Genomic DNA, 23,331 nt, shown 5'->3' with positions numbered 1-23,331 from the left:
GCTCCTTCACATGGCACCTTCAGAGGATTAGCTCCCTGTCTGTGAGCCTGGCCACCACTGAGACAAGGCAGCTAAAGGAACAGCAAAGGTTTTTGGTTGTAAAAGATGAAAACTATGGAAGATACTTCTAGGAGGAGCTGGGGCTGCAGCTCAGCGGTAGAGCACTAGCCTAACCTGTATGGAGGCCTTCAATTCCATTAGTAGGACTGCCATTTTTTTTTTTTTTTCTGGGATGATTAGGGATATGGAACACAGTTTGCCTTCCAGATGATGAGGGAACCATTTCTGTCTGAGGTATGCCATCTGTCTTTTCTCTTGTCAGGAGAGACATACTGGCATGTTTGGGGGCTCAGCTTCTCAACATCTCTAACTTTCTTTCAAAATGGCTTGGCAACATAAGACACATACGTGACAAGTCTGTGAGTAGGAAGGTCTTTTATACTTCCTATGACCTCAGTTGGAAGAGCCCCAAATCAAGGAAGGTGGGTCTGGGGTTTGAGACAGAAAGGGGGACCTAGTGTGGGTGACTGGGACATCAGACAGCATAGGCCGATCAGGAAGGAACATGGGTGCCGTCAGGGCCTCTGAAGGGCTGATTGAGGCGATCTGTTTTTTTGTAGTTTCCGTCCTGAGCACGAACTGATTTGAAAACCAGGAAAAGAAAGACCCTCAACTGAAACACAGGCAGGCCTTCTGGGCTGGCTGGCTAGGGAGGTTCAGGCAGGCCTCAATGAGGACATGCCGCTTTGGGGGACCTGGCTGCTCCCCGTTCACGCCCTACCTCTCCCGGTTGTCTCTGTTGTCCTTCCCAGATGCACTGCTCACTGCAGAGGGATCTCGGGACTGACCGTCTTTCCCAGCTGATGGTTCCTACAAAGAGAAGGAATGCTGGGGTTTGGCCAGATGGCCCATGCTGGGGGGGATCTGTTTTCCCAGCACTCCTGCCTGCAAGTGGCTGTGGAATGCGAGTTCCTATGGAGCAACTGGAGGTGGGAACAAGTTAATGATGAATGGGGTTAATTACAGGAAACAAGCCCTTTTGAGACCAGCACCTGTCTTTGGAGAGAGTGGAGGTGCCACTCCTTATAACATCCATCACATGCTATCCTGGATATAGCCACCCTACTCACTTCCTGAAGGGCTGTCCCAGAGCCCGTTCTCTGAGCTCAGTTGGTACTGGCCTGAGGGTTCTGCACACCTCTTCTCCCTCACTCCCATCAATAAGTAATGCCACCATCCTTCTATCCCCCATGGAAACTGGCTAGATGGAGGTCAAGGGCTTGTTGTGAGAGACCACATAGCTGGGAAGTAGCAGAACCTGGACCTGAACCCAGGGCCACCTGCCTCCAAAGCCTGTCTGACTTCCTAAAGAGAGTCTTTGGAGTGGTAAGATATTACCAGTCACAGTTCCAAAGAGTCCAGCTACTTAAGCAGACTGTGAACTGCCCCGGGCAGACTCGCTGCTGCCACCCAGTGACAGCACAGCCCCTCGACATCCGTGGGCTGCCAGGGAAGTGGTATTGAAGAAAGGCAGTGTGAACACTGGAGTGCTGCACTCCAAGGTAGAGTTGGTACTGTAGATGGCCACTGGCAGAGGGAGGACCATGGAAGCTGGGTATGGATGCCTTCAAGCATACACACTCTGAGGTGGATGATGCTGGTGACACAAGTCACCAGTGGGTGGGGACACTGGCTTAGCTCTCACAGGCAGGGCCAAATCCCACTTAAGGGAAAATTCCTTATGCTGGCTGATGTCTAAAGGGAAGCCTGCCTTGGCGTAGGCAGCTCAAAGCTCCAGGGAATCACAACAGGACTACTATAGGATTGTCATGCTCTTCAGGTTGGGCCTGTGGTATGGTGATCCCTGGGGAGGACTCCACTCCTCAGGAACTTAAGCTCATCCCTTGGAGGAGCCTCTCACTTGAGCTCCTGGCACGGGGGCTGCAGTCTCTCAACTGGTTTCTGTTTTGAGGAAGCCATACTTGGAAAGTCACCTGCCCAACAGAAGCTTTGTGTTTTGAGGCCACACGCTAGGCAGCAGGGTAACATGGTACAGACCACAGGGATTCTGCTCTCAGGAGGGAGGTGTGGAAGCACACCCAGCAGGGCTCCACCACTGCCCTGCTTCCCTGGGAGTTGAGAGGAGTAGGGGCATGCTGGGAAGAAGTGGAGGGCAGGAGCAGGAGACGCAACTCTTGGGAGAGGGACCTCAGCACTGGAAGGAAGGATGGAAAGAATTCCCAGGGAACAGGTAGGTCTGTACTAGGGTTCACACCAGGCGGCTTCTGGAAATTTCCAGAAGTCACATCTAGCCAAGCTCTGGGAAGCACCATACTCACTGAGGCAGCAGGACAGACCTGGAAGCCACATTCTCTCCCAAGGGCTGGGCTGGCTTCCAGTAGGTCTGTGGGGCTCAGCCAACAGAAGGAGGTATAAGGGAAGCAGGCTCAGCAGGGCAGGGGCCTGGCCCATGCACGAGGCCACCCACCCGAGGTTACTTACTCCTCGAGGGGGAGCCAGTTCCTCGCTGTTCTGGCCAGAGGAATACAGATTGACATATTCACCCTCACCAGCCTCCTCACTGGCATTTTCAATCTGGAGGGGGGGGGGACGGAAAGGATGAGCGGAGAGACAATGGGCTGGGCCCCCTGGCCAGTCCTCACAGCTGAGAGAGCTAGCTGACTGGGAAGGATGCTCCCTTCATGAGGAAGAAAAGGCCTGAGAGCTATCTCAGCTCTCCCTGGGAGGTGCTGACCTCTGTACAGAGGACAAAGCTGCTTTATCATCTCTTGCCTCTGAGCCAGCAAGGCCTGTTTCCTACTGGATTTTCTCCAAGGTGTTAAGAGCCATTCTGGAAATTTCTGGAAATCTGTTCTACCGCAGTGGGGTCTGCCAACGTCCCCAGTGTGGTAAGCAAGAAGTAACCCACTTGCTGGACCCTTTCGACCTCTCGGCATGCCCCTCCATTCTGTGGTCTGATGAAACCTGAGAGGCCCTTTCCCGGGACAGGAAAGCAACCCTACAGGCAACTGAGCATCAGCTGCCTTCCATCTGACTCTGCCATACTCCACAGGGGTCTGGACCTCTCTACAGACATACAACAGAAAGCCAGGGGTGTTTTCTCTCTTACCCTAATCCCACTCCTAGAGCGATGGGAATTTTATGTAAAAGATCTGATTTCTGTTCTAGAAACAGATGGGTCACTATAGCACCTTGAGGCCTCCGTAGCTGCCAATCCAGTCATGTTTTGAGTGGGGCCATGTCAGCACCACTGGGCTGGTGGAGGGAAGACAAGGCCCTTTATGAGCCATGTGACCTAGACCCTGCAGGCTGCGTGCAAATGTGTGCAGAGTTCTCACCGAGTCAGTGAAAGAAGTTTCGGAGGGAAGGCAGACGGGGTTCCCATGAAAGCTGCTCTCCTGAGAGGGCGAGAGAGGCCCGTCCACGGTGCAGGGAGGTGGACTGCTTACGGTGGGCACCGCTAAGTCCGAGCTCTGGGACGCGTGGACAGGTGGGAAATGTGGAGAGGAAGAGGAGGTAGGCGGAAGGAAAGGTTGGACGGAAGCTTGGTGGTGAGGCACGAAGTCCTGGGAGTAGGACCTGAACACAGACTTGTACTGAAGAATCCAAGCAGAAAACATACACACAAGAGAATGCGGGAAGGAGAGAGAACAGACAGACAAGAGAAAAGGCGGTTAGGTTAACTGTGGCTGAGCACTGATGGGCTTCCTATCCTTTCTAGTCAGGGACTGCTGGCCATGCCAGACAACCCCTTTTACAGACCCCCAGCTTGACACTGGCTCCTGAATGGGAGGCTGAGACTCAGCAGCACTGTCCTCTATGTCTGAACGGCAGAATGTGGACAGGATCCCTGGAATCCATAGCACATCCTACTTGCTGTGCTGATGACCACGTACTGCTCTGTGGCATGAGCCTGAAACAGATCCTCTGCCATCTCCCTGGTATACCTTCCAGCCCTCTTGGGGCATCTCAGGGCTATATTCCAAGTCACAGTTACTCATTTGGAATCTTTTGGACAACTTTCTGGTTTGTCCCTTAAAAGGCAAACATATAACCTTTGAAACATTGTGACCTACCTCGGGCCCTTTTAGAGAAGGGCCTGAGCCTCAGACAGGGCTGCAGAACTGCACCCCCTGATGCTAACTGTCCCCATGGGCTCATTCCCTCTGCTCACCCCTATTCTCGCTCTGCAGTTTCTAAAACAAATGCAGTGATGTCACAACCCTTCTGATGTCAGCCAGGAACTATAGGCAAGACCCCTCCAACTTCTCATCTGACAGAAAAGTTAGATGCCAGACTGAGAGCTGTCTGCAAGTCCTCGCAACTTTGGAGGTCCAAAGAGTACTCCCCAACTCCCTGACTCCCCAAGGTGAGGCCCTTGCCACCAAGCTGAGAAGAGCACAGAGCTACCATGCCTTGCAGAGGCCGCCTACCCTGCCACTAGCCATGACAGGACCTGGGAGAACAGTGCGTGAAAGGGACGCTGGGTGTTCTTAACCAGCCTCACATGCCCACCACAGACACCGACACGACATGGATGTGGCCTGCTTGAGTGCTCTCTGCACCCACTGAGGTACAGGTTTCAGAACCCACAGAGATAAGGAAAAGAAGAGACACGGCTTTAAACTGACTGGAGATATGAGGGTTTGAATCTAAAAAGTTCACTACAGGATCTTGTGTTGAATGCCTGGGCTCCAGCTGGCAGCGTTGTTCGAGGAAGCGGCGGACCTGCTGGCTGAGGGAGGTCACGGCAGGACTTTGATATTTATACTGGCTTGGGTTCCTGCCTCAGTCTCTCTGCTTCTGGGTCTGCTGTGATTCACAACACATATAGCCTCTGATAACACATCTGCCATTCTGCCATGCCTCTGCCACCCCATCACTCTTCCATCTGAGTGCCCTACGCAGATGCAGGAGGTTGTTACACCTGCCTCTTTATCTTTTTTATTTTTTGAGACGGCATCTCCCTGTAGCCCCAGTTGGCCTGGAACTCACTATGTAGACCAAGCTGACCTTGAACTCACAGAGATCCCCCTGCCTCTGCTAAGTGCTGGGATTAAAGGTGTGCGCCACCACATCTGCCTTACCTGTCTCTTCATCTTTAAAAAGGGTGAAAAGGACAGTCCTTCCTTCAGAGATCAGTGTGCCCTCTCAGTCCTCAGCATGCCTGGTGCGACAGGCTCTTGTTCACCACCAGCTGTCCTCTCTTGCCCTCCAGTATCAGTGCAAGAATCACTCTAAATACCAGGGCTGAGGCATCTCATAAGGGCCAACACATATTTTCTGGACAAAGAAATGCTTGGGAATAGATTCTATTACTAGAACAACTAAAAAATTTTTTTTGAGACAGGGTCTGTGTTGCCCTTGTTTGCTTTGAACTCACTATATAGACCAGCTTGGCTTCAAACTCAGAGATCCATCTGCCTCTGTCTCCCAAGAGCTGGGATTAAAGGCATGTGCCACTATGCCCAGCCAATTAAAAACATTAAAAAAATCACATTAATCTATGTGTGTATGTAAGTCACATATGTCATGGTGCACAAGTGGAGGTAGGATACTTCTGAGTGCAGATTTTCTCCTTTTACTGTGTGAGTCCTGGGGATCCAACTCAGGTTTTCAGGCTTGGTGGCAAGTGCCTTCATCTACTGAGCAATTTGCCTGTCCCTAGTATAATTTTCTCTTGAGACAGGGTCTGGCCATGTAACTCAGGTTGACCTACAACTCACAATCCTCTTACCTCAACCTCCAATGCCAGGACTACAAGGGTGTGCTACCATGCCCAACTATGGTTATGACTTTTTTGAGACAGTGCTCCCTGCCATGTTGCTCGGGCTGAACTCAAACTTAATTTATAATTCCCACCCTCAACCTCCAAAGTAGCTGAGATGACAGATGTGTAACATGGTACCTGGCTCCACTGGGAATTAAAATGTCTAGACCATTGACTGGGCCAAAGCAGCATCTCGGCTGTGAGCAAGGACAGGTAAATGAAGAGGAAGGCAGGCAGGTTGGTCTCTGGGGAGAGGACCTGGGCCCCTCTTTTCCACTGCTCCTTGCCTGTGCTGGCATTTCAGCTCCACGGCCGTGCTGGGACGGGAGCCAAGCTTGAGGAGACTCTTCACGAGGGCGGGAGGTGCCAGGGAAGGCATTCCGATCCCTGTGAAGCACCTCTGGCCCCGAAGCAGCTCTGCAGCTGCCAGGAGCAGTGCTGGGGCTGGGACTGGGCATCGCAATGTTTCCACAGGCCTTGGTTCCATCCAGCCCTTAGGAGCGTGCTCATCCCCAGAGCTAGGAAAGGGGCACAGCTGGCAACCCACAGTCACCCCGCCCCACGGCAGTCTGCAGCCTATTTTAGGAGTTGGCGGGTGGTTGGCTTTGCTTCTGCCGAGCTCTCTGTGCAGCAGGAATTTTTATTTATAGCCCGAGAGAGGCTGTTTGGGCTGAGGATTCTAGAACACTCAGGGATCCTGTCTGAGACCTGCACACTTCTGCAGGCAATTTGAGTGCCAGAGTAAAGGAGTTTTAAGAGAGGAGTGCCTGGCCCCAACGTCAGTGTGCCAGCCAGGAGCATACCTGAGAACTGGACAGTGGGGCTCCCTGCAGATGGTCTCATTGAACCAACAGGAAGTATTGCTGTGATCCTTTTGACAGTGAACAGAGGCCGCCTCCCTAATAAAATGTGCTGGTCAGAGGTAGTATGGGGTGGCCTGTATCATACTTAATTCTCAACGACTGGCCCTCACCCATGTAGCCTGACCTGCTCAGGGGTTTCTGCAGTCAAACACTTATGTTGGGTGTACTGAGCCCTGACTGTCAGGTAGAAAATATGGAGGCAGCAACCAGCTCTTCTGAAAAGATATGCCTAAAAAAACCACTGAGTTTCGGAGTAAAAAAGATGGTGGAGGCTGATGGATAATCTTCTGTTTGCTTGCGGCCAATTCATTAAAGCAAAGCTACCCAAGTCTGGTCAGGCACCAGTGAAACTTTCTCTGTTAGTCCTGGCATGAAAAATGTCAGGGGATGGGCTTCCCAGCAAGTCCCCAAGCCTTCAGCTTAATTCCTCTGGCAGCCAGGCCACCCGGGGATGAGGAGGCAGCCCCTCATTTTCAGGGATGGTTGAAATGAACACAGGCCAAGGATCTGAGCTCCCAGTCCTGCAGAGCACCCCACTGTACCTGTCACAGGGAAAGGCAGTCATGTAACTAAGCTGAACTGCTATGCTGTTGAGGGTCAGGGAAGCCACCAGAGAAGGTCACTCCCACATCAAGGAGGCTCAGAATGGCAAGGGCTTTGGATGCATTTGGCAAAGCAGATAAGCCATTGGACAGCTGCTTTTCAGCCACAAAACACACTCACAGGAGGCTGCTTTCATGATTTAGGAGTCTTTCCCCAGGAGTTCCCCAGCCTGCCTTGCTCAACATTGGCCCTGGGCTCACAGCATACTACCTTCAGCAGGGGTCACCAGCAGCACAATGCAGGCTAGGTAGCGGTCAAGTTTCAGGTGCTACACAGCACCCTGAACTTGCCTTGTAAGCCCGACATGGCTCCCATGGAGACGGGCTAGATCATCGCCAGGACTCCAGGAAGGGTCCTGAGTAACACCCCTCCCTGTCCATGTGACAAGCTCAAAGGAACACCTTGTGCTCTCTTCCTTCTGGCCCCTAATCAGCTGTTTATGAACACTGTTCTTGGATCTACCTTAAGTCCAGGAGGCACCTCCTGTTTGAGGTTACTAGTTTATAGTAACTACATTTTGTATAACGACAAGATGTGAGGTTTCAAAGCCACTGGTAGATTCTGAGGTTGATGCCATGGGCACCTAAGCCTGAGACCCGAGCCCTGCCACAGGGCCACTTGTCATTGATTCTGGCAAGGAGAGCCACTTTTGTGGGTCATCTTATGAGAGTGATAGGGGCATCATCCTACGAAGGAAGGCAACAACAGTGTCATGTTGGGTCCAAAATATCTCCTCTCCCTGTTCAAACAAGCTTCTTGGTGAGTTTATTTAAAAAAAAAAAAACATTTGAAAATTCTGAAAACAAAGTCATAAAAGAACTGAAATGTTTTGCTTGGGTAGATTTTGGGTAAGTGGAGTAAGTGTAAAAATAGAGGCCCCTTCTCCTGTGACATGTTCCTGCAATGGTGGCAAGAGGCTTGCATAAAAGCCTTGCTTCTGTCCAGTGGCCTCACAAACCGGCTACATCTCAGGGTGCTCCGTGTGCTCACTAAGGGTCAACCCACATGCATCTACTCTACAGAAAGATACAAGACAGACTAAGTCCAGCAGCCCGGAGGAAATATTCTTACACACTTGGGGCTTCAGCAATCTGACAAGCTCTAACGTATTTTTAGATCTCCAACTAGAGCCTGTAGCTACACTTAGCAATGCATGACAATGTGAAGGACAAACACACGCCTCCAGGTCCAGCCACAGGCTTCTCTGACCAGCCATACCGCATCTCAGTATTTATTTGGCAATGAACTGGCTTATAAATGTCAACTTAGTGCTGTCCTTTTCATGAGGAAGAGCTGGGTTTTAACCTTGGCTCTGGCTGAGACCGGGAGCAGATGGCTTAGTGTCTCCACTCTGGTGTCTCCATTGCCAGAGTGAGAAAAACACTGCTTTACAGAGTTGTAAGGAAGATCTTGGTCAAGTCCAGGCAGTGTGACACAGGCACTATTCATCCACCTTATTTGGAACGACTGGAGTCCTTAGGGGGTCATGTCAGTGTACAGCCTCCTGCAAGCTGGACTCTGATACCTGGTCCATGTAACTATCCAATGGAGCAAGGTGCGACAGTCATGGCCTTGTGTCCAGGGCTGGAAACATTCACAGAATAGCGAGCAGGTAGGGAGAAGAAACAGGTGAGACAGGAGGGAACTCACACTGATTGTCTGCTATATGCTGTTCTCGGGGAACCCAGAGCCCAGAGTGGAGAGAAGCCTACACAAAAATATCGAACGTCGAACCTGGGCTTGCAAACTCTGCTGTGCTGCTAAACTCCAAGAACAGGGAGGGTTTGGGAACCAATGAGAACTCACGTAAAACACGCAGGAGACGCTCAGGCTGCTCCAGGCCAGGGAGGGACAGGACCAGTGAGATGGGAAGGCCTAGGAAGAGGCTTTCTACAGAGCAGGAGCCTCCTTTTCCCAAAGGGGAACCCCTGATGCTAGCAATGTGAGGGACCCTCCAGGAAACCCAGGAAATCAGACAGGCCTAGGAAACAACACCCAGGAGGGAGTGGCTCTGAGTAGCACTTCTGCTCCTGGGCCACTGGGTTCTGCACCCCCACATCTTTCTCTCTCGTTTATCAGTGTGATTTAGCTTTGCTTAGGCCAGGAAGCCAGTGGAGATATGATAACCTGGGATGTGACAAGGGAAAGCAAGAGTGGCTTGTGCCGTCCAAGCAGACAAGATCCTGTCTTCATGCCCCATCATGGGCTGTCCCCTACTTCCTGTCCACGCTGTCACTCTTTGTCTTGTTTGCTCTCTTCTACATTACCCCCTGGTCTGGCTTTTAGACCAGGTTGTGTGCCCATGGTTTCTGTGATGGATTTTGGGTGAATTCACAGGGATGAATTGTGGCCAAGAGGTGGCACGAGAGACAGAAGCATTGGTAGAAGGCATGGAGCCTGCCCTTTGTCTCAGGAGGTGGCCCTGGCAGTTTCTAGGACCCCGGCACAGAAGCCAAATGTCTGTATGAGGCCTGCCCCTTCTATGAAGAATGAACATGTAAATGTCCCAAAACCTGGATCCAACTGCTCAGGGAAGGGACTGTCTGAACCCAGAATGGGAACCACTTACTCTACAGCCCTTTTCAAAGCACTTAGCTTTACTTATTCTTTACTTTTTTTTTTTTTTTAAATCACGAGAGTCATTATGGGCATTTTAACACACTCTCTCAAAGTGGGAATAGCAAGTCATTTTACTTATCCAGACTCATTCTGGAAGTCAGGATAGAAAATAAATCCACCAGCAAAGTCTAGCATTCCAACAGGTCTCTTGGTGGTAGTAACACCCATAATGATGCTGGTGAGGAAAGGAGAAGACGGTCTGGAGTGGGAGGGCAGCTCCCATAGTATCGGCTGCAGTACACGGAGGCACTGGCCCCTCATGGTCACCAAAAGCTTCAATGCTATCACTACTGCTGAAGGGCAATGTGGAACATGGGCCAGATCCACAACTCTTCAGATTCATAGTACAGAGTCTAGGCCAGAGAAGGGACATGCAAGGGAGATGGCTGGGACATGGGGCATGGAGGAACCTGGGAGGGATGTGAGCAGTCCCATGCTGGGCCACAGTAAGGACCTGTCAATCAACCTACAGGTGGCAGAGCCTGGAAAGCCATGGAGGGAGAGTTCCAGGATAGGAAGAGGGACCCGTTACCATATCTGACAGTGCAGGTCGTGTGGCTGCTCAGGGAGCGCAGTGAGGCATCTCATAGACATGGACACGGCAGGCCCAAGGCCAGGCAACAGTCAGGAGTGCGGGGCGGTCTCCTGGGCCTTGGCAAAGCTACACCTGTCTCTCCACTGTTCTTGCCTCAGTCTCCCCCTCATTCTCTACAACATCTTTCTTTTGCTAATCAGGCTTTAATAATCTTGAGGACATTAAATCTTCTAAGCTGCTGTCTCCTGGGACAATGCCCACATCGGGAAAGCATGGGAGGCTGTGGGTCAGGAGTGGGTGCTGTGCCTACTTGGCTTTTGCTGTGTGTGGTCCTGAGGAGATGGGGTTGAGGGTGGGGAGGCCTTGCTGGTACTGCCATTGCTCTTTAGCCTCTCCTGTGACCTTAGTCCCTGGCTGTTTGATCCTGGGTTTTCTGGCCACTATCCCTGATGGCCCTGGGATTGGAGCATATTTGACTGACTTTTTGTGCCCTTTGTCTCTCTGAAACCAATTGTCCTTTAAGCTGTGAATCCATGAATCAGCTTCTCCCTACCCCACCTACTTTCTACTGTGACTTCTGCTGTCACTCACACCTTGGCTCTGCCCAGTCTATCTCTGCTTATCTCACTCTACCTACTGAACCATGAGCCCTTCCCAGGCACAGGGTCACCCAGCTCCATCCTTCTTATACCTGCTCCGAAGGCAGTGCAGAGCCCCATATCTGGGGCTCATCTTAGAACTAACCACAGACTGAATGAAGAGCTGGCACGACACTAAATCACTCCTGGGGTTCTGCCCACCAGACGTCACATGCTCTGCACATTTAGGCCATTACTCATGGTTCTCGAGGTTCTTTCCTTGCAATGAAATAAAGTACCTTCTTAGCGAGGCCCCTTGGGCTCCTTCCTGGAGCTGGAGCTAAGAATACAGGGTCACAGATGCAAGATGCTTTATACTTTCCATGTCCCAGGACTGACAACCATGACACATTCATACCCAAACCTAATTAAATGCCCCTGAATTTTATGCAATTCTGTAGCAAACAGCCCAGTTCTGCCAGAGTCCCCTGGTTAACAGCTCAAAAGGGATACTGTAGAAACCCTTATAATTCATTTTGTGTGTGCGTGTGTGTGTGTATGTGTATGTGCATGCATGCATGTACAACAGTCAAGGCCTAGGACCGTCTAAAAGCCCTGTGGTGGTGCACGCCTTTAATCCCAGCACTTGGGAGGCAGAGGCGGGCAGATCTTTGTGAATTCGAGGCCAGCCTGGTCTACATAGTGAGTTCCAGAACAGCTGAGGCTACAGGGAGACCCTGTCTCAAAAAAGACAGAAAAAAAAAAAAAAGCCCCGTTTTGTAAGGCTGGTGGAGGGTGTTTGCTAGAGGTGTCCTCTGAGGAACCACGGGAGTGTGAGTGGCCAGGGTGGAAAGGTGACTCAACCTGTCCTACAGGCTGAGGGCTGCTGAGGAGGCCCCATACTGCAAGATCCACCTGGGCAGGTCCTAGGCATTGGATTGTAACCCTAGGCATAACTGGACACCAGATAAAACTGGGGCAAGTTTTACAGTCACCTATCCAACAAAGCTCTTCCCTGGAGGTGAGAGGTGGGAGAATGAGGTTAAGCCATCTGCTCCACTCTGAGCAGGTCAGAGGCAGGACAAGACCAGAACCAGAACACAAGATCAGCACTGACACTACTTCTGAATGTCCCTTTTAGGGTGCTTCCCATTGCCAAGTTTGTCATCCACACCGCAAATAGGTAAACACACAGCTCCAGACAGTCTTAGGCCCAGGCAGTCACTATCTGAGCTCAAGCTGGTTTCAAAGGATCTGAGTTCTGCTCTGCTCTTCCCTTCTGCCACTCAGAGCCTTGCAAGCAGATCACAGAAAGAAAGGTGGCTGCTCTGGTTATGGGACAGATACAGAGTCCAGAAGGCTTAGCCGCCTTGTACACTGCCAGTGAGCTGTCTACAGACCTGCCTCGCTTTCCCCATACTGGCCTGTGTCAGGGAGACAGGCAGTATCTCTTACCAGTAGCAAGGTCTCCTTTCCTGCTCCCCACTCACCCCCAACCCAGTAGCCTTTTGATTCCACTGAGCCACTGCACCGGTTGTGGGCTTAGGTCTCGGGGGTGCCTGGCACTCTTCCATTTGTTATCTTGGAAGCCTGCCAGCTGCCAGGAGAAAAAGCCTGAATCAGCCTGACAGAGGTGACAGATAAACCAGCCCAACCATCCCAGCTCAGGTTCAGAGATGTCTGCCTGGTTAGGTCAGCACAGCAGCCTCCTAACATGCATCTGAAATAAAGACAAAGTTTTGAGTAAGGGGGCTTTGGGCTGGTTGTTTACACAGCACAAGCTAACTACTAGCTCTCAATCTCCAAAGCTCATGCACCTGGCTACCTGCTCCGTCCTTGCCCTGCTTCCTATGTGAGGACCGCTCCCTCTTAAACGTAGTCCCAGGTCCCTGAGAGAGCAGAAACAAAGGCAGAAACAGCTGAGCTCTTTACTCAGTACCAGGTTCTGGACAGGACAGCTCATGTCTCTGCTCCTACCCCACCTACTCCCCACCAACCCTGAGGCCCAGGGAACCAAGCATTCAGACTCTTTGCTGAGGACAAGCCGGGGTTTGCAGAAGGACAGGGATCAGCAGCACCCTCATCTGGGAGGCACAAGCCACAAGCATTAACTTCACAAGCTTCAAGGGAAGAGGAGCAGTGAAGGAGTGACTCACCGAGGGCACAGGCAAGCTGCCGTGCCGGTTGAGAAAGGAGTTAGACACGGACACACTGAGGCCCTGAGTGGCACTGCCGTCCTCGGGGGTGAAGGCCACTTTAGTTTGCTGGACACAGTAGGAGATAGAGGAGAAGGGAGAAGCAGCATAGGAGGCCTGCTGGGCAAGAGGGCGAGAGAAAAGGCAGGGAGGAGGAGAAAGCAGAGAATAGTCAGCATGGTGGGCAGCCTGTGGGGTCTGCTCCCTAATACCACTCAGGTGTGTTCTGGCAAGGGCTGGCTGCCTGCTTCAGTCCAGAGCCCCCAAACACCTGCCCCTGCTTGCCCTCCTTATGACAGATTCTAAGGTGAGCTTTCAGAAAGATTGCAATGGGGTGACAAGTGGGCTGGAGCCATGCAGACCTGGGCTGACATAGGCCCCAAGCTCCTTGGTGGGGAGCCATGCAGACCTGGGCTGATGTAGGCCCCAAGCTCCTTGGTGGGGAGACCTGTGTGGTCACTCTGGCCTCAGAGCTCAGTCTGAACCAGGCCACCTGTGTTTGAGTCTGGACACCCCCAACCAAAGATCACCTGTTAACCTTGGGCATTGCTTAAAGACCTTGGTGGTCAGGGCCCATCTGTAAAATGTGGCAGACTCTGGCAGCGTCTGTGTAGAGCTGTGGAGAGGCCTGAATGAAGGGGCATACAGGGCACAGGGAATCATGTCTGTCACTGTACATGGATAAACGTAACTGTTACCATATCATACCATATTGTGTGTAAAGTATGTGCAATTCCTGCATGTGTGTGCTAGAGGCAGGGCATGACCAGCAGCTGGCGTGTCCTGCCCTGAGCAGGTCTGGGCTCAGCTGGAGTTGGGTTTGGTTCCTAGGTCTCTGGCTAGCTGTGGCCTAGGGTTAAGTCTCCCTGGTTCTCAGCCTCTTTTAACTTACAGTGTGGACTCGAACCGCGGTAAGGGCTGTGTGCACCCAAGCCTGCCTGGAAGGCCCCTAACAGCTGATTTCTCCCCACCCTGCAGTATGGCTGAACAGGCCACACTGGGCCCTCAGAATGGCTCTACTTCTACATGCTCCTGAGCAAACTGTTCAGTCTATGGATGCCTCGGCACAGAGAAGGTGCCCAGGATGACCCACAGACCATGGAAGAGCAATCTCAGTGAGATCTGGGTCAGCAGTGTCCCTGGGCCGGACATCTATATTTCCATAAAGATCCTCTTGGGAGGTAACAGCAGAGTAATTCAGATTCACATGTAGTGTCATGGGGAAGGCAGGGCAGGTAAGGAACTAATCCTGAGCACAGCTTATGGGACAGGGCTCTCGAGCAGTAGGACTGGAACCTGGGACTCCTAAATCAGCCCTTCAGCCCTAGACAAGGGGGCCTCATCCAGGCTGGCCGTATTTCTTAGGAGAAGCAAAGGCCAGTTGGGTTGGTTAGAGCCTGTGGAGGGTGGAACAGCAAAGAATCCTGAGGCTAGGCTGAGCCCCAGGCACTGTAAGAAGAGGAGCATTTGTCCTTTGGAAGGTAGCTACCTTCTGGAAACATCAAGGTGTCACCTTTACTTCCTTTCCAAAGGGACAAAAAATGGTCTAAATTGCCATAATGCCCCCTCCCCGCCCCCACCTGAAGTGACTAGACTGGCCAGCAAGAAAGCAAAGTAGTCCAGGCAGCTCTGCAAGGGCTAAGACGCCTGCTCTGCAGAGCGTGGCTGGACCAGAGGCTCCAACCCTGAGGCCTGGCTGGAGCCCCTGGTGGCAAGAGCAAGGCTGGAGGCACCTTCAGGTTCACTGACCCACTGCCCTGGTGAGTAAGCCGGCATGCAGGTCGGCCCCATGGGAGAGCCTGCCTTCCACCTGCCTCAAGCCACACTCCCTCACAGGATCCTCTACACAGAGGTGTTAAGGAGGATGCTGCTGTATCTGTAGCACAAAGTGGCTCTGTCTCAATCCACCCCGCTTCAATAGAGCTTGTTCCCATGGGGCCATCCCTGGCCAGGGCTGGGATGGAGGTGACTCTGTAGAGCTAGACCCATTATGGAAACCAAGTCCACAGATGGCCATACATAGTCCATGCTCTGTGCTTTGACTGAGTCCCTCCTGTCTAGAAGGTCTATGTCAGAGCCATGGGAGAAGGAAAAACACAAGAGGCGGTCAGCAGAGAAATCAAACATTCTGAGCACAAGTCCGTTGCAGCTCCGCAGGCTGCTGGAGATGGCCTTGACCCCAGGGTGGGGAGATGGCAGTGCAGGTGGGTGACAGCCTTCTGGCCAGTGTCTGGGGAGGAAGTGGAGGCACCATGTAAGACAGTGCCTTCAACACCGAAGCCCAGGGCTCTGCCATGGATGAAAATGGGTTCAATCTGGCCCTAGGAAGAGTTCCAGGTCCTGGAGGCCTGTTAGGATTGGAAGCTGTGTTCACCCATGGCAGTGCCGAGGTCACAAGATGGGAAACACTTACCAGCTGGCGCTGCTTAGGAGGTAGGGCAGGTGGTGGGGCCAGCTCCTGTGTGGAGTCGCCACCCCCGAAGGAGTCGCTGAAGCCATAGACCTCCATGAGCATCTTGTTCTTCTGCTGGTAGATGTGTTCGCTCTGTGGCGTTTGGTAGAACATGGAAGGCTGTGGCTCTGAGTAGTCCTCTAGCAGCTGCATGTAGGCCAGCACTGCGGAATAGAGGGTGGTCTGCTGTTCTCTTACAGGAGCAGTTCCCACAGGGACACCATCAAGAGGATCCACACCCACACACTCTCATGCTGGGGAGGACAGGCAGATCATGGGGCCTCTCAGCGTGGAGGTGTTACCCTGGGTGATACTATAAAGGTGGAAATGTGTTATCACAGGGCTGGCCACACTCACAGAACCATCATGCGCACTGTGGGCTCTGGGTATAACGACATGTCATTGTACACCCATCTACAGTAGTGGATGTCCCACTTAGCTGGGAGTGGTCAGTGGGAAGGAGAGTATGCGAGTATGGGGAGATGGGAAATTTCTGTGCTTTCCGCTCAGTGCTGTTGTGAGCCGAAAATGGCTCCAAAAACATTAAAAAAAAAAAAAAGCACACGGAGCACTTTGCTCCCTTCCCAAAGAGGTATTGGGGGTTTCCAGCCATACCCAAGCAACACCTGAGGCTCTGCAGGACCATTCAAGCCCCAACCTGCACTCTCCCTGGCCCTGGGGCTCGACATCAGCTTTATTACCTTGTGCCAAATACTGAACTGAACTGCTGTGAGGGCTGGACGATGCTCCAAGGTTCTGCCTTTGGCCTACTGTGCCGGGGTGGGGGTGGGGGTGGTCCCCACAAGCAGCCCCATCCACAGCTTTCTTCTCTTCCCCTTCCCTCTCAGTTCCTCCCAAGCTGGGTATCCAGCTGTCTGTGGTCTTCGCTCATTCACTGCTTACTGAGCACATACTGTACATGTTCGGCACTGACTACACTGGGACCAGTAAGATGGATCCTTTGCCTCATGGGGTTCAGACTGCCTTTTGGGCAACAGAAAAGATACACATAGGGTGCAGCAGCCCCATCCACAGGCATTTGTTGGCCACGGGATACTGTTCTGGATGATGGAAGAACTACTCAACAATGGGAAAAGGCCTTGCAAGACCACTGGGAATTGGAAGGGTGGGCAGAGTACAGCAGGTGAGAAACCAGGGGAGGAGCCTGGCTCCACTCCTGTGAGGCCGCCTGCAGGAGGCCTGATGTTGAGCATGGGGACCCACTCCCCTTGGATGTGTTCAGAACTAGTAACTCGAAGATGTGGGCTGTGGTGGTGGTGATTGAGAACCGGGCATTTAAAAGGTGGATGGAGCAGGATTTACTGCTTTCCCCTAAAGGGCTGAAGGTCCAAAAGAGTCTGGCCATGTCTGGTTTGTCCACAAACATTTGTAGGATGGATGAATGAAACACACTCCCAGCAAGTATCCTTAGGGACTTGCTAGCCCTCTGGGTGTATAAGAAACTCTAGTCACTGAGCCTGTGGCTTCCGTTCTACCTGGAGGGCCACAGGGAGAAAGGGCAGAAGAGGAAGTGCTCCAATTCTAACGAATGCATCTTCTCCACCCGCCATCACCATTCATTCAACCTGATGCTAAGTTACTGCCTTCCAACAGAGTGGCCTGTCACAACCTGTCGGCCTGGTGGGCCAGCCTCTCTGCCTGGGCAGGGTGGCAGCCAGTAACAGCAGACCTCATGTGCCCAGGGAGCCGAGAAGCCAAGTTCAGCTGTCCCATCTCATGATCTCATCCTCGCAAGCACCTCTCACACAGTCACTTGGGCCTCACTGTCCACAGAGCCAGAGGGCTCTAGGAAAGGAGCTGGAGCACTCTGACCAGCTGCCTGGGCCCCTTATGGAGTGGGAGGGCTGGCGTGAAACAGCAGCTCCTCCTCCCACCTTAGTGACACGGGGTCCTGAATACTTCCTGGACACAGTCTCTTATCTGAGTCCTGAACTCCTGAACCACTCTGCCCTGGGCACTTGGACCATCCTATAACACATGGAGAGGCTGGTGAGAGAAAGACACTGTTGGCCCTCTGAAACCTGGTTAGGACTGAGTACCAATTAATTCACTCAGAAAGAGAACAAGAGTGACAGCTGTGAAGAAAAGAAAAGGGACCCTGGGCTAAAGGTCCTATGCCACCATGTGGCAGATAACAGGGATGGTAACTGTCAGCCATCTTCCAAGCTGACACTTTGTCCTCAGATCCCGTCCCAAGTGCCACAAGCACCTGCCTGGCAGCACGGATGCTGTTTGCTAATAGCCAGAGTGGGGGGTGGGGGTGGGGGCTCCCTCATCAGAAAGCTGAAGTCATCCTGAGGCAGGGAGCGCACTTTCTCCTAGCACCCCATGTGGGGCCCAGGGTCTCAGCAAAGGTCCTCTCCAGGCAGGTCCTCCTGGTGCCCTTGCTGAAGGCTGCTGTGTTTATTTACAAGAATAAGGAACTTGCTGGCTGCACTAAGCACTGACAGAACATGGCTGTGAAAGGCAGTACTCCCCACAGCTGGACTGAGCTGCTGAAGAGAAGTGCAGCTGCTTTACCCCTGCTCAAGTATTGCATGGGAAAGTGACCCCAGACCCACCAGCAGCTCCCCAGAATGCCTAAGCATCCCCTACCCAATGTGCCATGGGATGGGCCTCTTCTGGCTCTAGAAACATCTGGTACTGTGGTCCTGGTAGAGACCTGACAGCCATGCAGAGAGGACAGCAGTGATGTCCACCTTCCCAGAACAGGAAGCCAGACCCTCACACAACAGGCAGCGCGGCTGGGAATGCTTGGCTGCAGGTACTTCTCCAGGCACCGGAGCCTGGGGTTTCCAGGGGCAGAGAGCACTCCTGTGGGCTGCCATGAAAAAGGACAGGGAGGCTCCTTGGTGATGTCAGGGCACCCCCTCATGATGAGGATGCACTACCTCAGAATTGGACATGTATAGGCTTGGTCTAGAGGTAGCCAAATGTAAGAGACAGTTATTCATTCTTTCCCTCAAAGCAATTCTGTGATGGTTTCCAGAGGCTTACAGGTGGAACTCTCTGAGACCTCCCTCAGGGAGTGAAGGGGGGACTCTGAACCAGCACTGAGCTCAGGATGCCTCAAGTCAGGGCTCTTTCACTGAGCATAGAAAGTTGACCCCAGAATGAGTCACTACTGAAAACTGGGCAGATTTCAAGGAAGGAGGGGAAGCCCTTCCCTTTGGGCTTGGGAGGGCTTGGATACGCTGCTGTGACCCCAGCCTCACTCGAACCCCACACTGCCCGTTGCTTTTGCCTCTGTGTGGGCATACAGATTCTCTGAGTGCCAGTCTCTATACCTCTAAGATGTGGTGGGGGAACTAACTATACAAACTAGAAGTCACCACCCCTGAACCCCCAGTGACCCTAAGGGATCTATAAGCAAAAGCACTCTAGTCACAGTGGGACAGAGCCTCAAGTGCTCCCTCATACCACAGAAACTTTCAGCCACTTGAGATTGACAGAAACAAAGGCCACCTGCCCTCTGCTTCCTTCTCTGCAGACCCTGCCTGAGGACCACAACCCACCCCCTGTTCTAAGAACTACAGGGGGGGCTTCCTGGCTGGGCAGCACTATGCATTTGGTGCAGTTTTCACAGACATATTCCTGTCTCACGTCCTAGTCCAGAGGATTCCTATGATGAGAAAAGGGTGGTCTACAGTGGCATGATGCTACAGTGGTAAGGTGGGGATGGAGGAGCCCAGAAAGATCCCTGCTCACCAGCTGTGTGTGTCCTTTCAGCAGAGCTCTGTCTGTAATGAGTCAGCTTATAGGACAGATGGAGTGATGTCAGCAGCCTGCAGAGCCAGCTCTCCCTCCAGCTGGGGACCACCCCACTAAGGCCACAGGCTGGGCAACACCCAGTGGGGGGTGTGATTACACCCTTGGCCCCTCTGGTCCTGGGGTGCTCTTGCTGGGTAAAAATGCCACGCCTCATTTGGGAATGGGAAGCCCTCACCAGGGGTAGTCAGAAGTCCAATATCTAGTTTCAGGTCTTCTCTGTTGCATTAGACAGCAATGAGGGACCCATGGGGCTGCAGGGCTGATGTGGCCACACACATCAAAATGGTGACATCTGGTCTGCCAGGGAAATCCAAGAACAGTGCTGGTGAAGTCGGGGGAAGTGGAGCAATGTGGCCAGCAAGTCTCCAATGTGGAGCCGTTAGCGGAGCCAGGAGAAGATGGAGTCTCTAGACTGCTACTTAGTAATTCTATGGCAAACTTACAATTGGAAACTATCCAAAATACAAGCAGTTGGCGTAAACACTTCAGATCCACCCTCTACCCTTGGCCCTGACAACATTCAGCCATTAAAACTTCTAGTCCAAGAAGTGTCCTCAGCCCTTAGCAAGTGCTAATCCAGGTCACTGTGAGCATGCTGTCCCCGTACCCTGCACACAGGGGCATCTCTAACCAGGGATCTTTGGGAACCTTCTGTGGGTGCTAGCTAAGTTTAGTTTACACTCAAATGCCCACTGCATTTCCCGTGTGTGTAGCTGCAATGCTGTCTTGTGTGCCCTGACACCCACTTCTCTTTGTCACTGTGTGTTCAGGTCAAAAGGGTCACTGGACCGCATCTAAGGAGGGTTGCATTTGGGAGCATCAGCCCTGAGATTTCAGTGGCCACAGAGGAGATGAGCTTATTAGGTATTCAAGAAGGATTGTTGTAATGATGGCACCGGGCCTCTGGATATGTCTGTGACCCTATCCTGCATGAAAGAATGAGGCCACTGAGGCCTGATTTTGGTCTCATGCTGAGTAAAACAAACAACTGGTTAGGGTTATAAAATGTGCTTGCAGAGGAGAGCTCAGAGGAAGCTTACTGTGCTTATTTTTCTTCTCTGGTAGAGGAGGTGGCTTCTCTGGGTCGCCTGCTGACTCAGGAGCACTGAAATCACCCACAAACTCCATAGGGGCTGAGGAACCTCCCTGCTGAAAGGAGAGGGTAGCAGCAAAGGGTGTATAGGGGATGGGCTGGACTGAGGCTGGGTTCTGCAGGTCATCTTCAGAGATATTGTCATACTGTGAGGGGTGTCGCTCATAGGACGCCCTGCAGCCAGAGCTGTCTGCGGTCTGCGAGGCTGCACTCCTGCGCTTCTTCTCAGGGAGGGCAGGTGGGGTGTCTGTCTGCTGCCCCTCCTGCTGGGGACAGCTGCCCAGGGGCAGCTGGAAAGGATGGCCAAGAAAAGAAGGCCCAGACTCCCCCAGGGACTCGGGCAGTGGGCTGAGGCTGCAGGCCACCTGCTGAGGGATCTGGTCTGCGTTGGAGAGGTCTTGCTGGAGGAATTCATAGTCGGGGTCATAGTGATCTGCAAGTCACACAGGAAAACGTGTGTTAGTCACGGGCCGCTGGCCCACTTGCCCTGCTCAGGCCTGCTCACAAGAGATGAGCATACTTCACTCCTCCCGGGAACTTCTCTGGATATTCTCAGTCTGCTAACTATGTATGTCAAACAGGTGGGGAGATGGCTGTTTGCCACACTAGTCTGTACATATGTACGTGTGTGTGCGCGCGCGCACATATAGGTACCATACATATATATATATAAATAAATAAATAAAAACCAGTCCCCTTCTATGGAGGTTGGCCTCCCCAGGCAGGAATCTTGCCATAAACCTCTCCTCTGTGCTTAGGGTCCCATCTTAGAAGTGAAAGGATCTAGTTCCCAGAGCACAAACTGCTGGGTCCTGACAAACCCCTACAAACCTATCCTTCCAACCTCGATTGGCCCACACAGTCCTGGTTGGCGGTGACTGTCAAGGCCAAGGAGGCTGCTCACTGCTTTTAACCTCTGTCACCATCAGGAGCTCACCCCTCACAGACAAGGACCCAGCACAAGGCTGACCATAAGGACGGTAACCACCTGAGCATCTACTGTGACTCTGCATTGTGGTTTCACACACACATCCAGCCTCCTCTAGGACAGATGCCATCCTCAATTTGCAGATGAGGAGACTGAGGCTTGGATTTTAAAGGACTAGGTCACCTAAGTCACCCAGCCAATGGCTGGAGAGGAGCTGACTCAAGCTCAAAGTCAGAGAACACTAGAGAGTGACAGAGAAAGGGGTGGGCTGTGGTGGCTCACCTAGTGTTTCACAGCTTGTGTTCCGGGAGCACTGCCCACTGTCCCTGTCTAGGGAGGACAGCTGCTCGTCCGACCGGCTGAGCTTGCCTGTGCTGCTGCAGGGGGACAGGCGGGGAGACTCACCACCGCAGGAGCGGCTGCCTCCTGACAGGCGCCTCTGGGTGTAACAGTCAACGTCAAAGTCCTCGAGAAGAAGGAAAACGAGCTCAAGTCACTCCTGGGAAAAGGCAGCAGAAACCAGGGACAGGCAACTGGCACACTGGCTTACAAAAAACCCAGCCTAGCTCAGACGCCAGCACTGATGTCAGCATAGGAGGCCACTGAAGAGATAAGAAAGGAATTGGGAGGAATGTGGCAGTGTGTGGACAGGGATGTGCTTGAGAGGCATCCGAGGTTTGTTGACTGCCTATATCATGGAGAAGGACCATGAACGGAAGTCCTTCCACAAGCCTCTGGATGTGACCAGCAATGGTCGGAAAGACCACCAGGTGTCTCTCAGCCTCAGGACCCAATCCCCAAGCCAACGCCCCCACTTCCCCTCAGGAAACAGAGTTGCATTACCTGCCTATTGATTCCAACAGGCAAACTGGAGCCACTGGTGGCTCGACTCATGGGGGCCACCACAGCCACTCGGGTAGGGGATGGAGCTGACTGTCTTTTCTTGGGTGGTAATGCTGGTGGACTAAAAGAGACAAAACATTCAGGCAAATTGAACACCACAAACAAGAGTGCTTTAGATGGTACAGGGTACAGGAATGAGCAAGGCTCTTCCCAGATCAGATTCTCCACACTCAAGCCCCACACCCTAACTATGCCCTGCTACCCTCTTGTCAGTGAAACCTATAAATACCAAAAGAACAAAAACAAAAGATCCTTTTCTTTCCATAGTAGACTGTGCCAGGTTTTACTAACTAAGACCCAAAGGCAGGCTGTAAGAGCACAGGCTGTGTGAGGGGCAGAGCCCGGCCAACCCTCAGACAGTCTTCCCCAACAGTGCCAAGCCCCCAGAGCACTGAAGGGCCCAAATGCCCAGGTCTTACCCCAACCACTGTTCTTTTTGCTCATTCTATCCTCTGTTCCCCACATTGTGCCATAAATAGGAACGGTGCTAGAAAACCAGGAGGATAATTACCTGTTATCGACCACTCTAATACCAGGTAAAGGGGGCTTGGGGGGTGCGACTTCTTCACTAGCGGAATCTGGGAGCAGCTCAGCAGATGGTGACACACCTGTTGTCTTGTTTAGAATTTCCATTTCTCGGTCTGTCAGGGGGAGCTCAGGCTGGCTGGAAAGATGAAAGAACTTGGGGTCAGATAGTCACATAGCACAAACAGGTCCTGAGAGTGGGCAGTAGAGGGATGGGGCTGAGGGGAATCTTCCCCTAGCTTTGGGGTTTCCACAGAGCTTCATCACTGACAGGCTGGGCTGGTTCCCTAGCTGCCCCTCAGTTTCCTTGAAATACTCTAAATTAACCTGTCACATTCTTATCAGGAACTAATGCAAAGCAGTAAGGCTATTCCTAAGGCCCTTAGCTTATACTTTTCTTTCTTGGCTTTTTTTTTTTTTTTTTTTTTTTTTTTTTTTTTAAAAGGGGTCCCCT

The 23,331-nt window shown here is 52.3% G+C and overlaps 1 protein-coding gene across 5 annotated transcripts in view; it reads right to left on the bottom strand.

Annotated features, from left to right (window-relative positions):
- The window catches only part of Rapgef1 (Rap guanine nucleotide exchange factor 1), a 117,673-nt gene that overhangs the window by 17,157 nt on the left and 77,185 nt on the right, over window positions 1-23,331 (bottom strand). The window contains exons 7-15 of one of the 5 annotated variants that reach the window (XM_029568764.1): window positions 22,864-23,016; window positions 22,293-22,413; window positions 21,732-21,915; window positions 20,469-20,954; window positions 15,598-15,800; window positions 13,146-13,304; window positions 3,360-3,617; window positions 2,503-2,595; window positions 782-870 (exon numbers count right to left, since the gene is read on the bottom strand). In XM_029568764.1, the coding sequence (XP_029424624.1) occupies window positions 782-870; window positions 2,503-2,595; window positions 3,360-3,617; window positions 13,146-13,304; window positions 15,598-15,800; window positions 20,469-20,954; window positions 21,732-21,915; window positions 22,293-22,413; window positions 22,864-23,016 (1,746 nt within the window). The remainder of the gene's footprint in view (window positions 1-781; window positions 871-2,502; window positions 2,596-3,359; window positions 3,618-13,145; window positions 13,305-15,597; window positions 15,801-20,468; window positions 20,955-21,731; window positions 21,916-22,292; window positions 22,414-22,863; window positions 23,017-23,331) is intronic. The other 4 variants (XM_029568765.1, XM_029568766.1, XM_029568767.1 and 1 more) reach the window with 4 other exon arrangements.

The sequence above is a fragment of the Nannospalax galili genome, unplaced genomic scaffold, assembly GCF_000622305.1.
Source record: "Nannospalax galili isolate Female #2095 unplaced genomic scaffold, S.galili_v1.0 scaffold300, whole genome shotgun sequence".
NCBI classification, from domain to species: domain Eukaryota; kingdom Metazoa; phylum Chordata; class Mammalia; order Rodentia; family Spalacidae; genus Nannospalax; species Nannospalax galili.
Note: the sequence above shows the minus strand (reverse complement) of the source record. Positions and strands in the feature narration are given on the sequence as shown.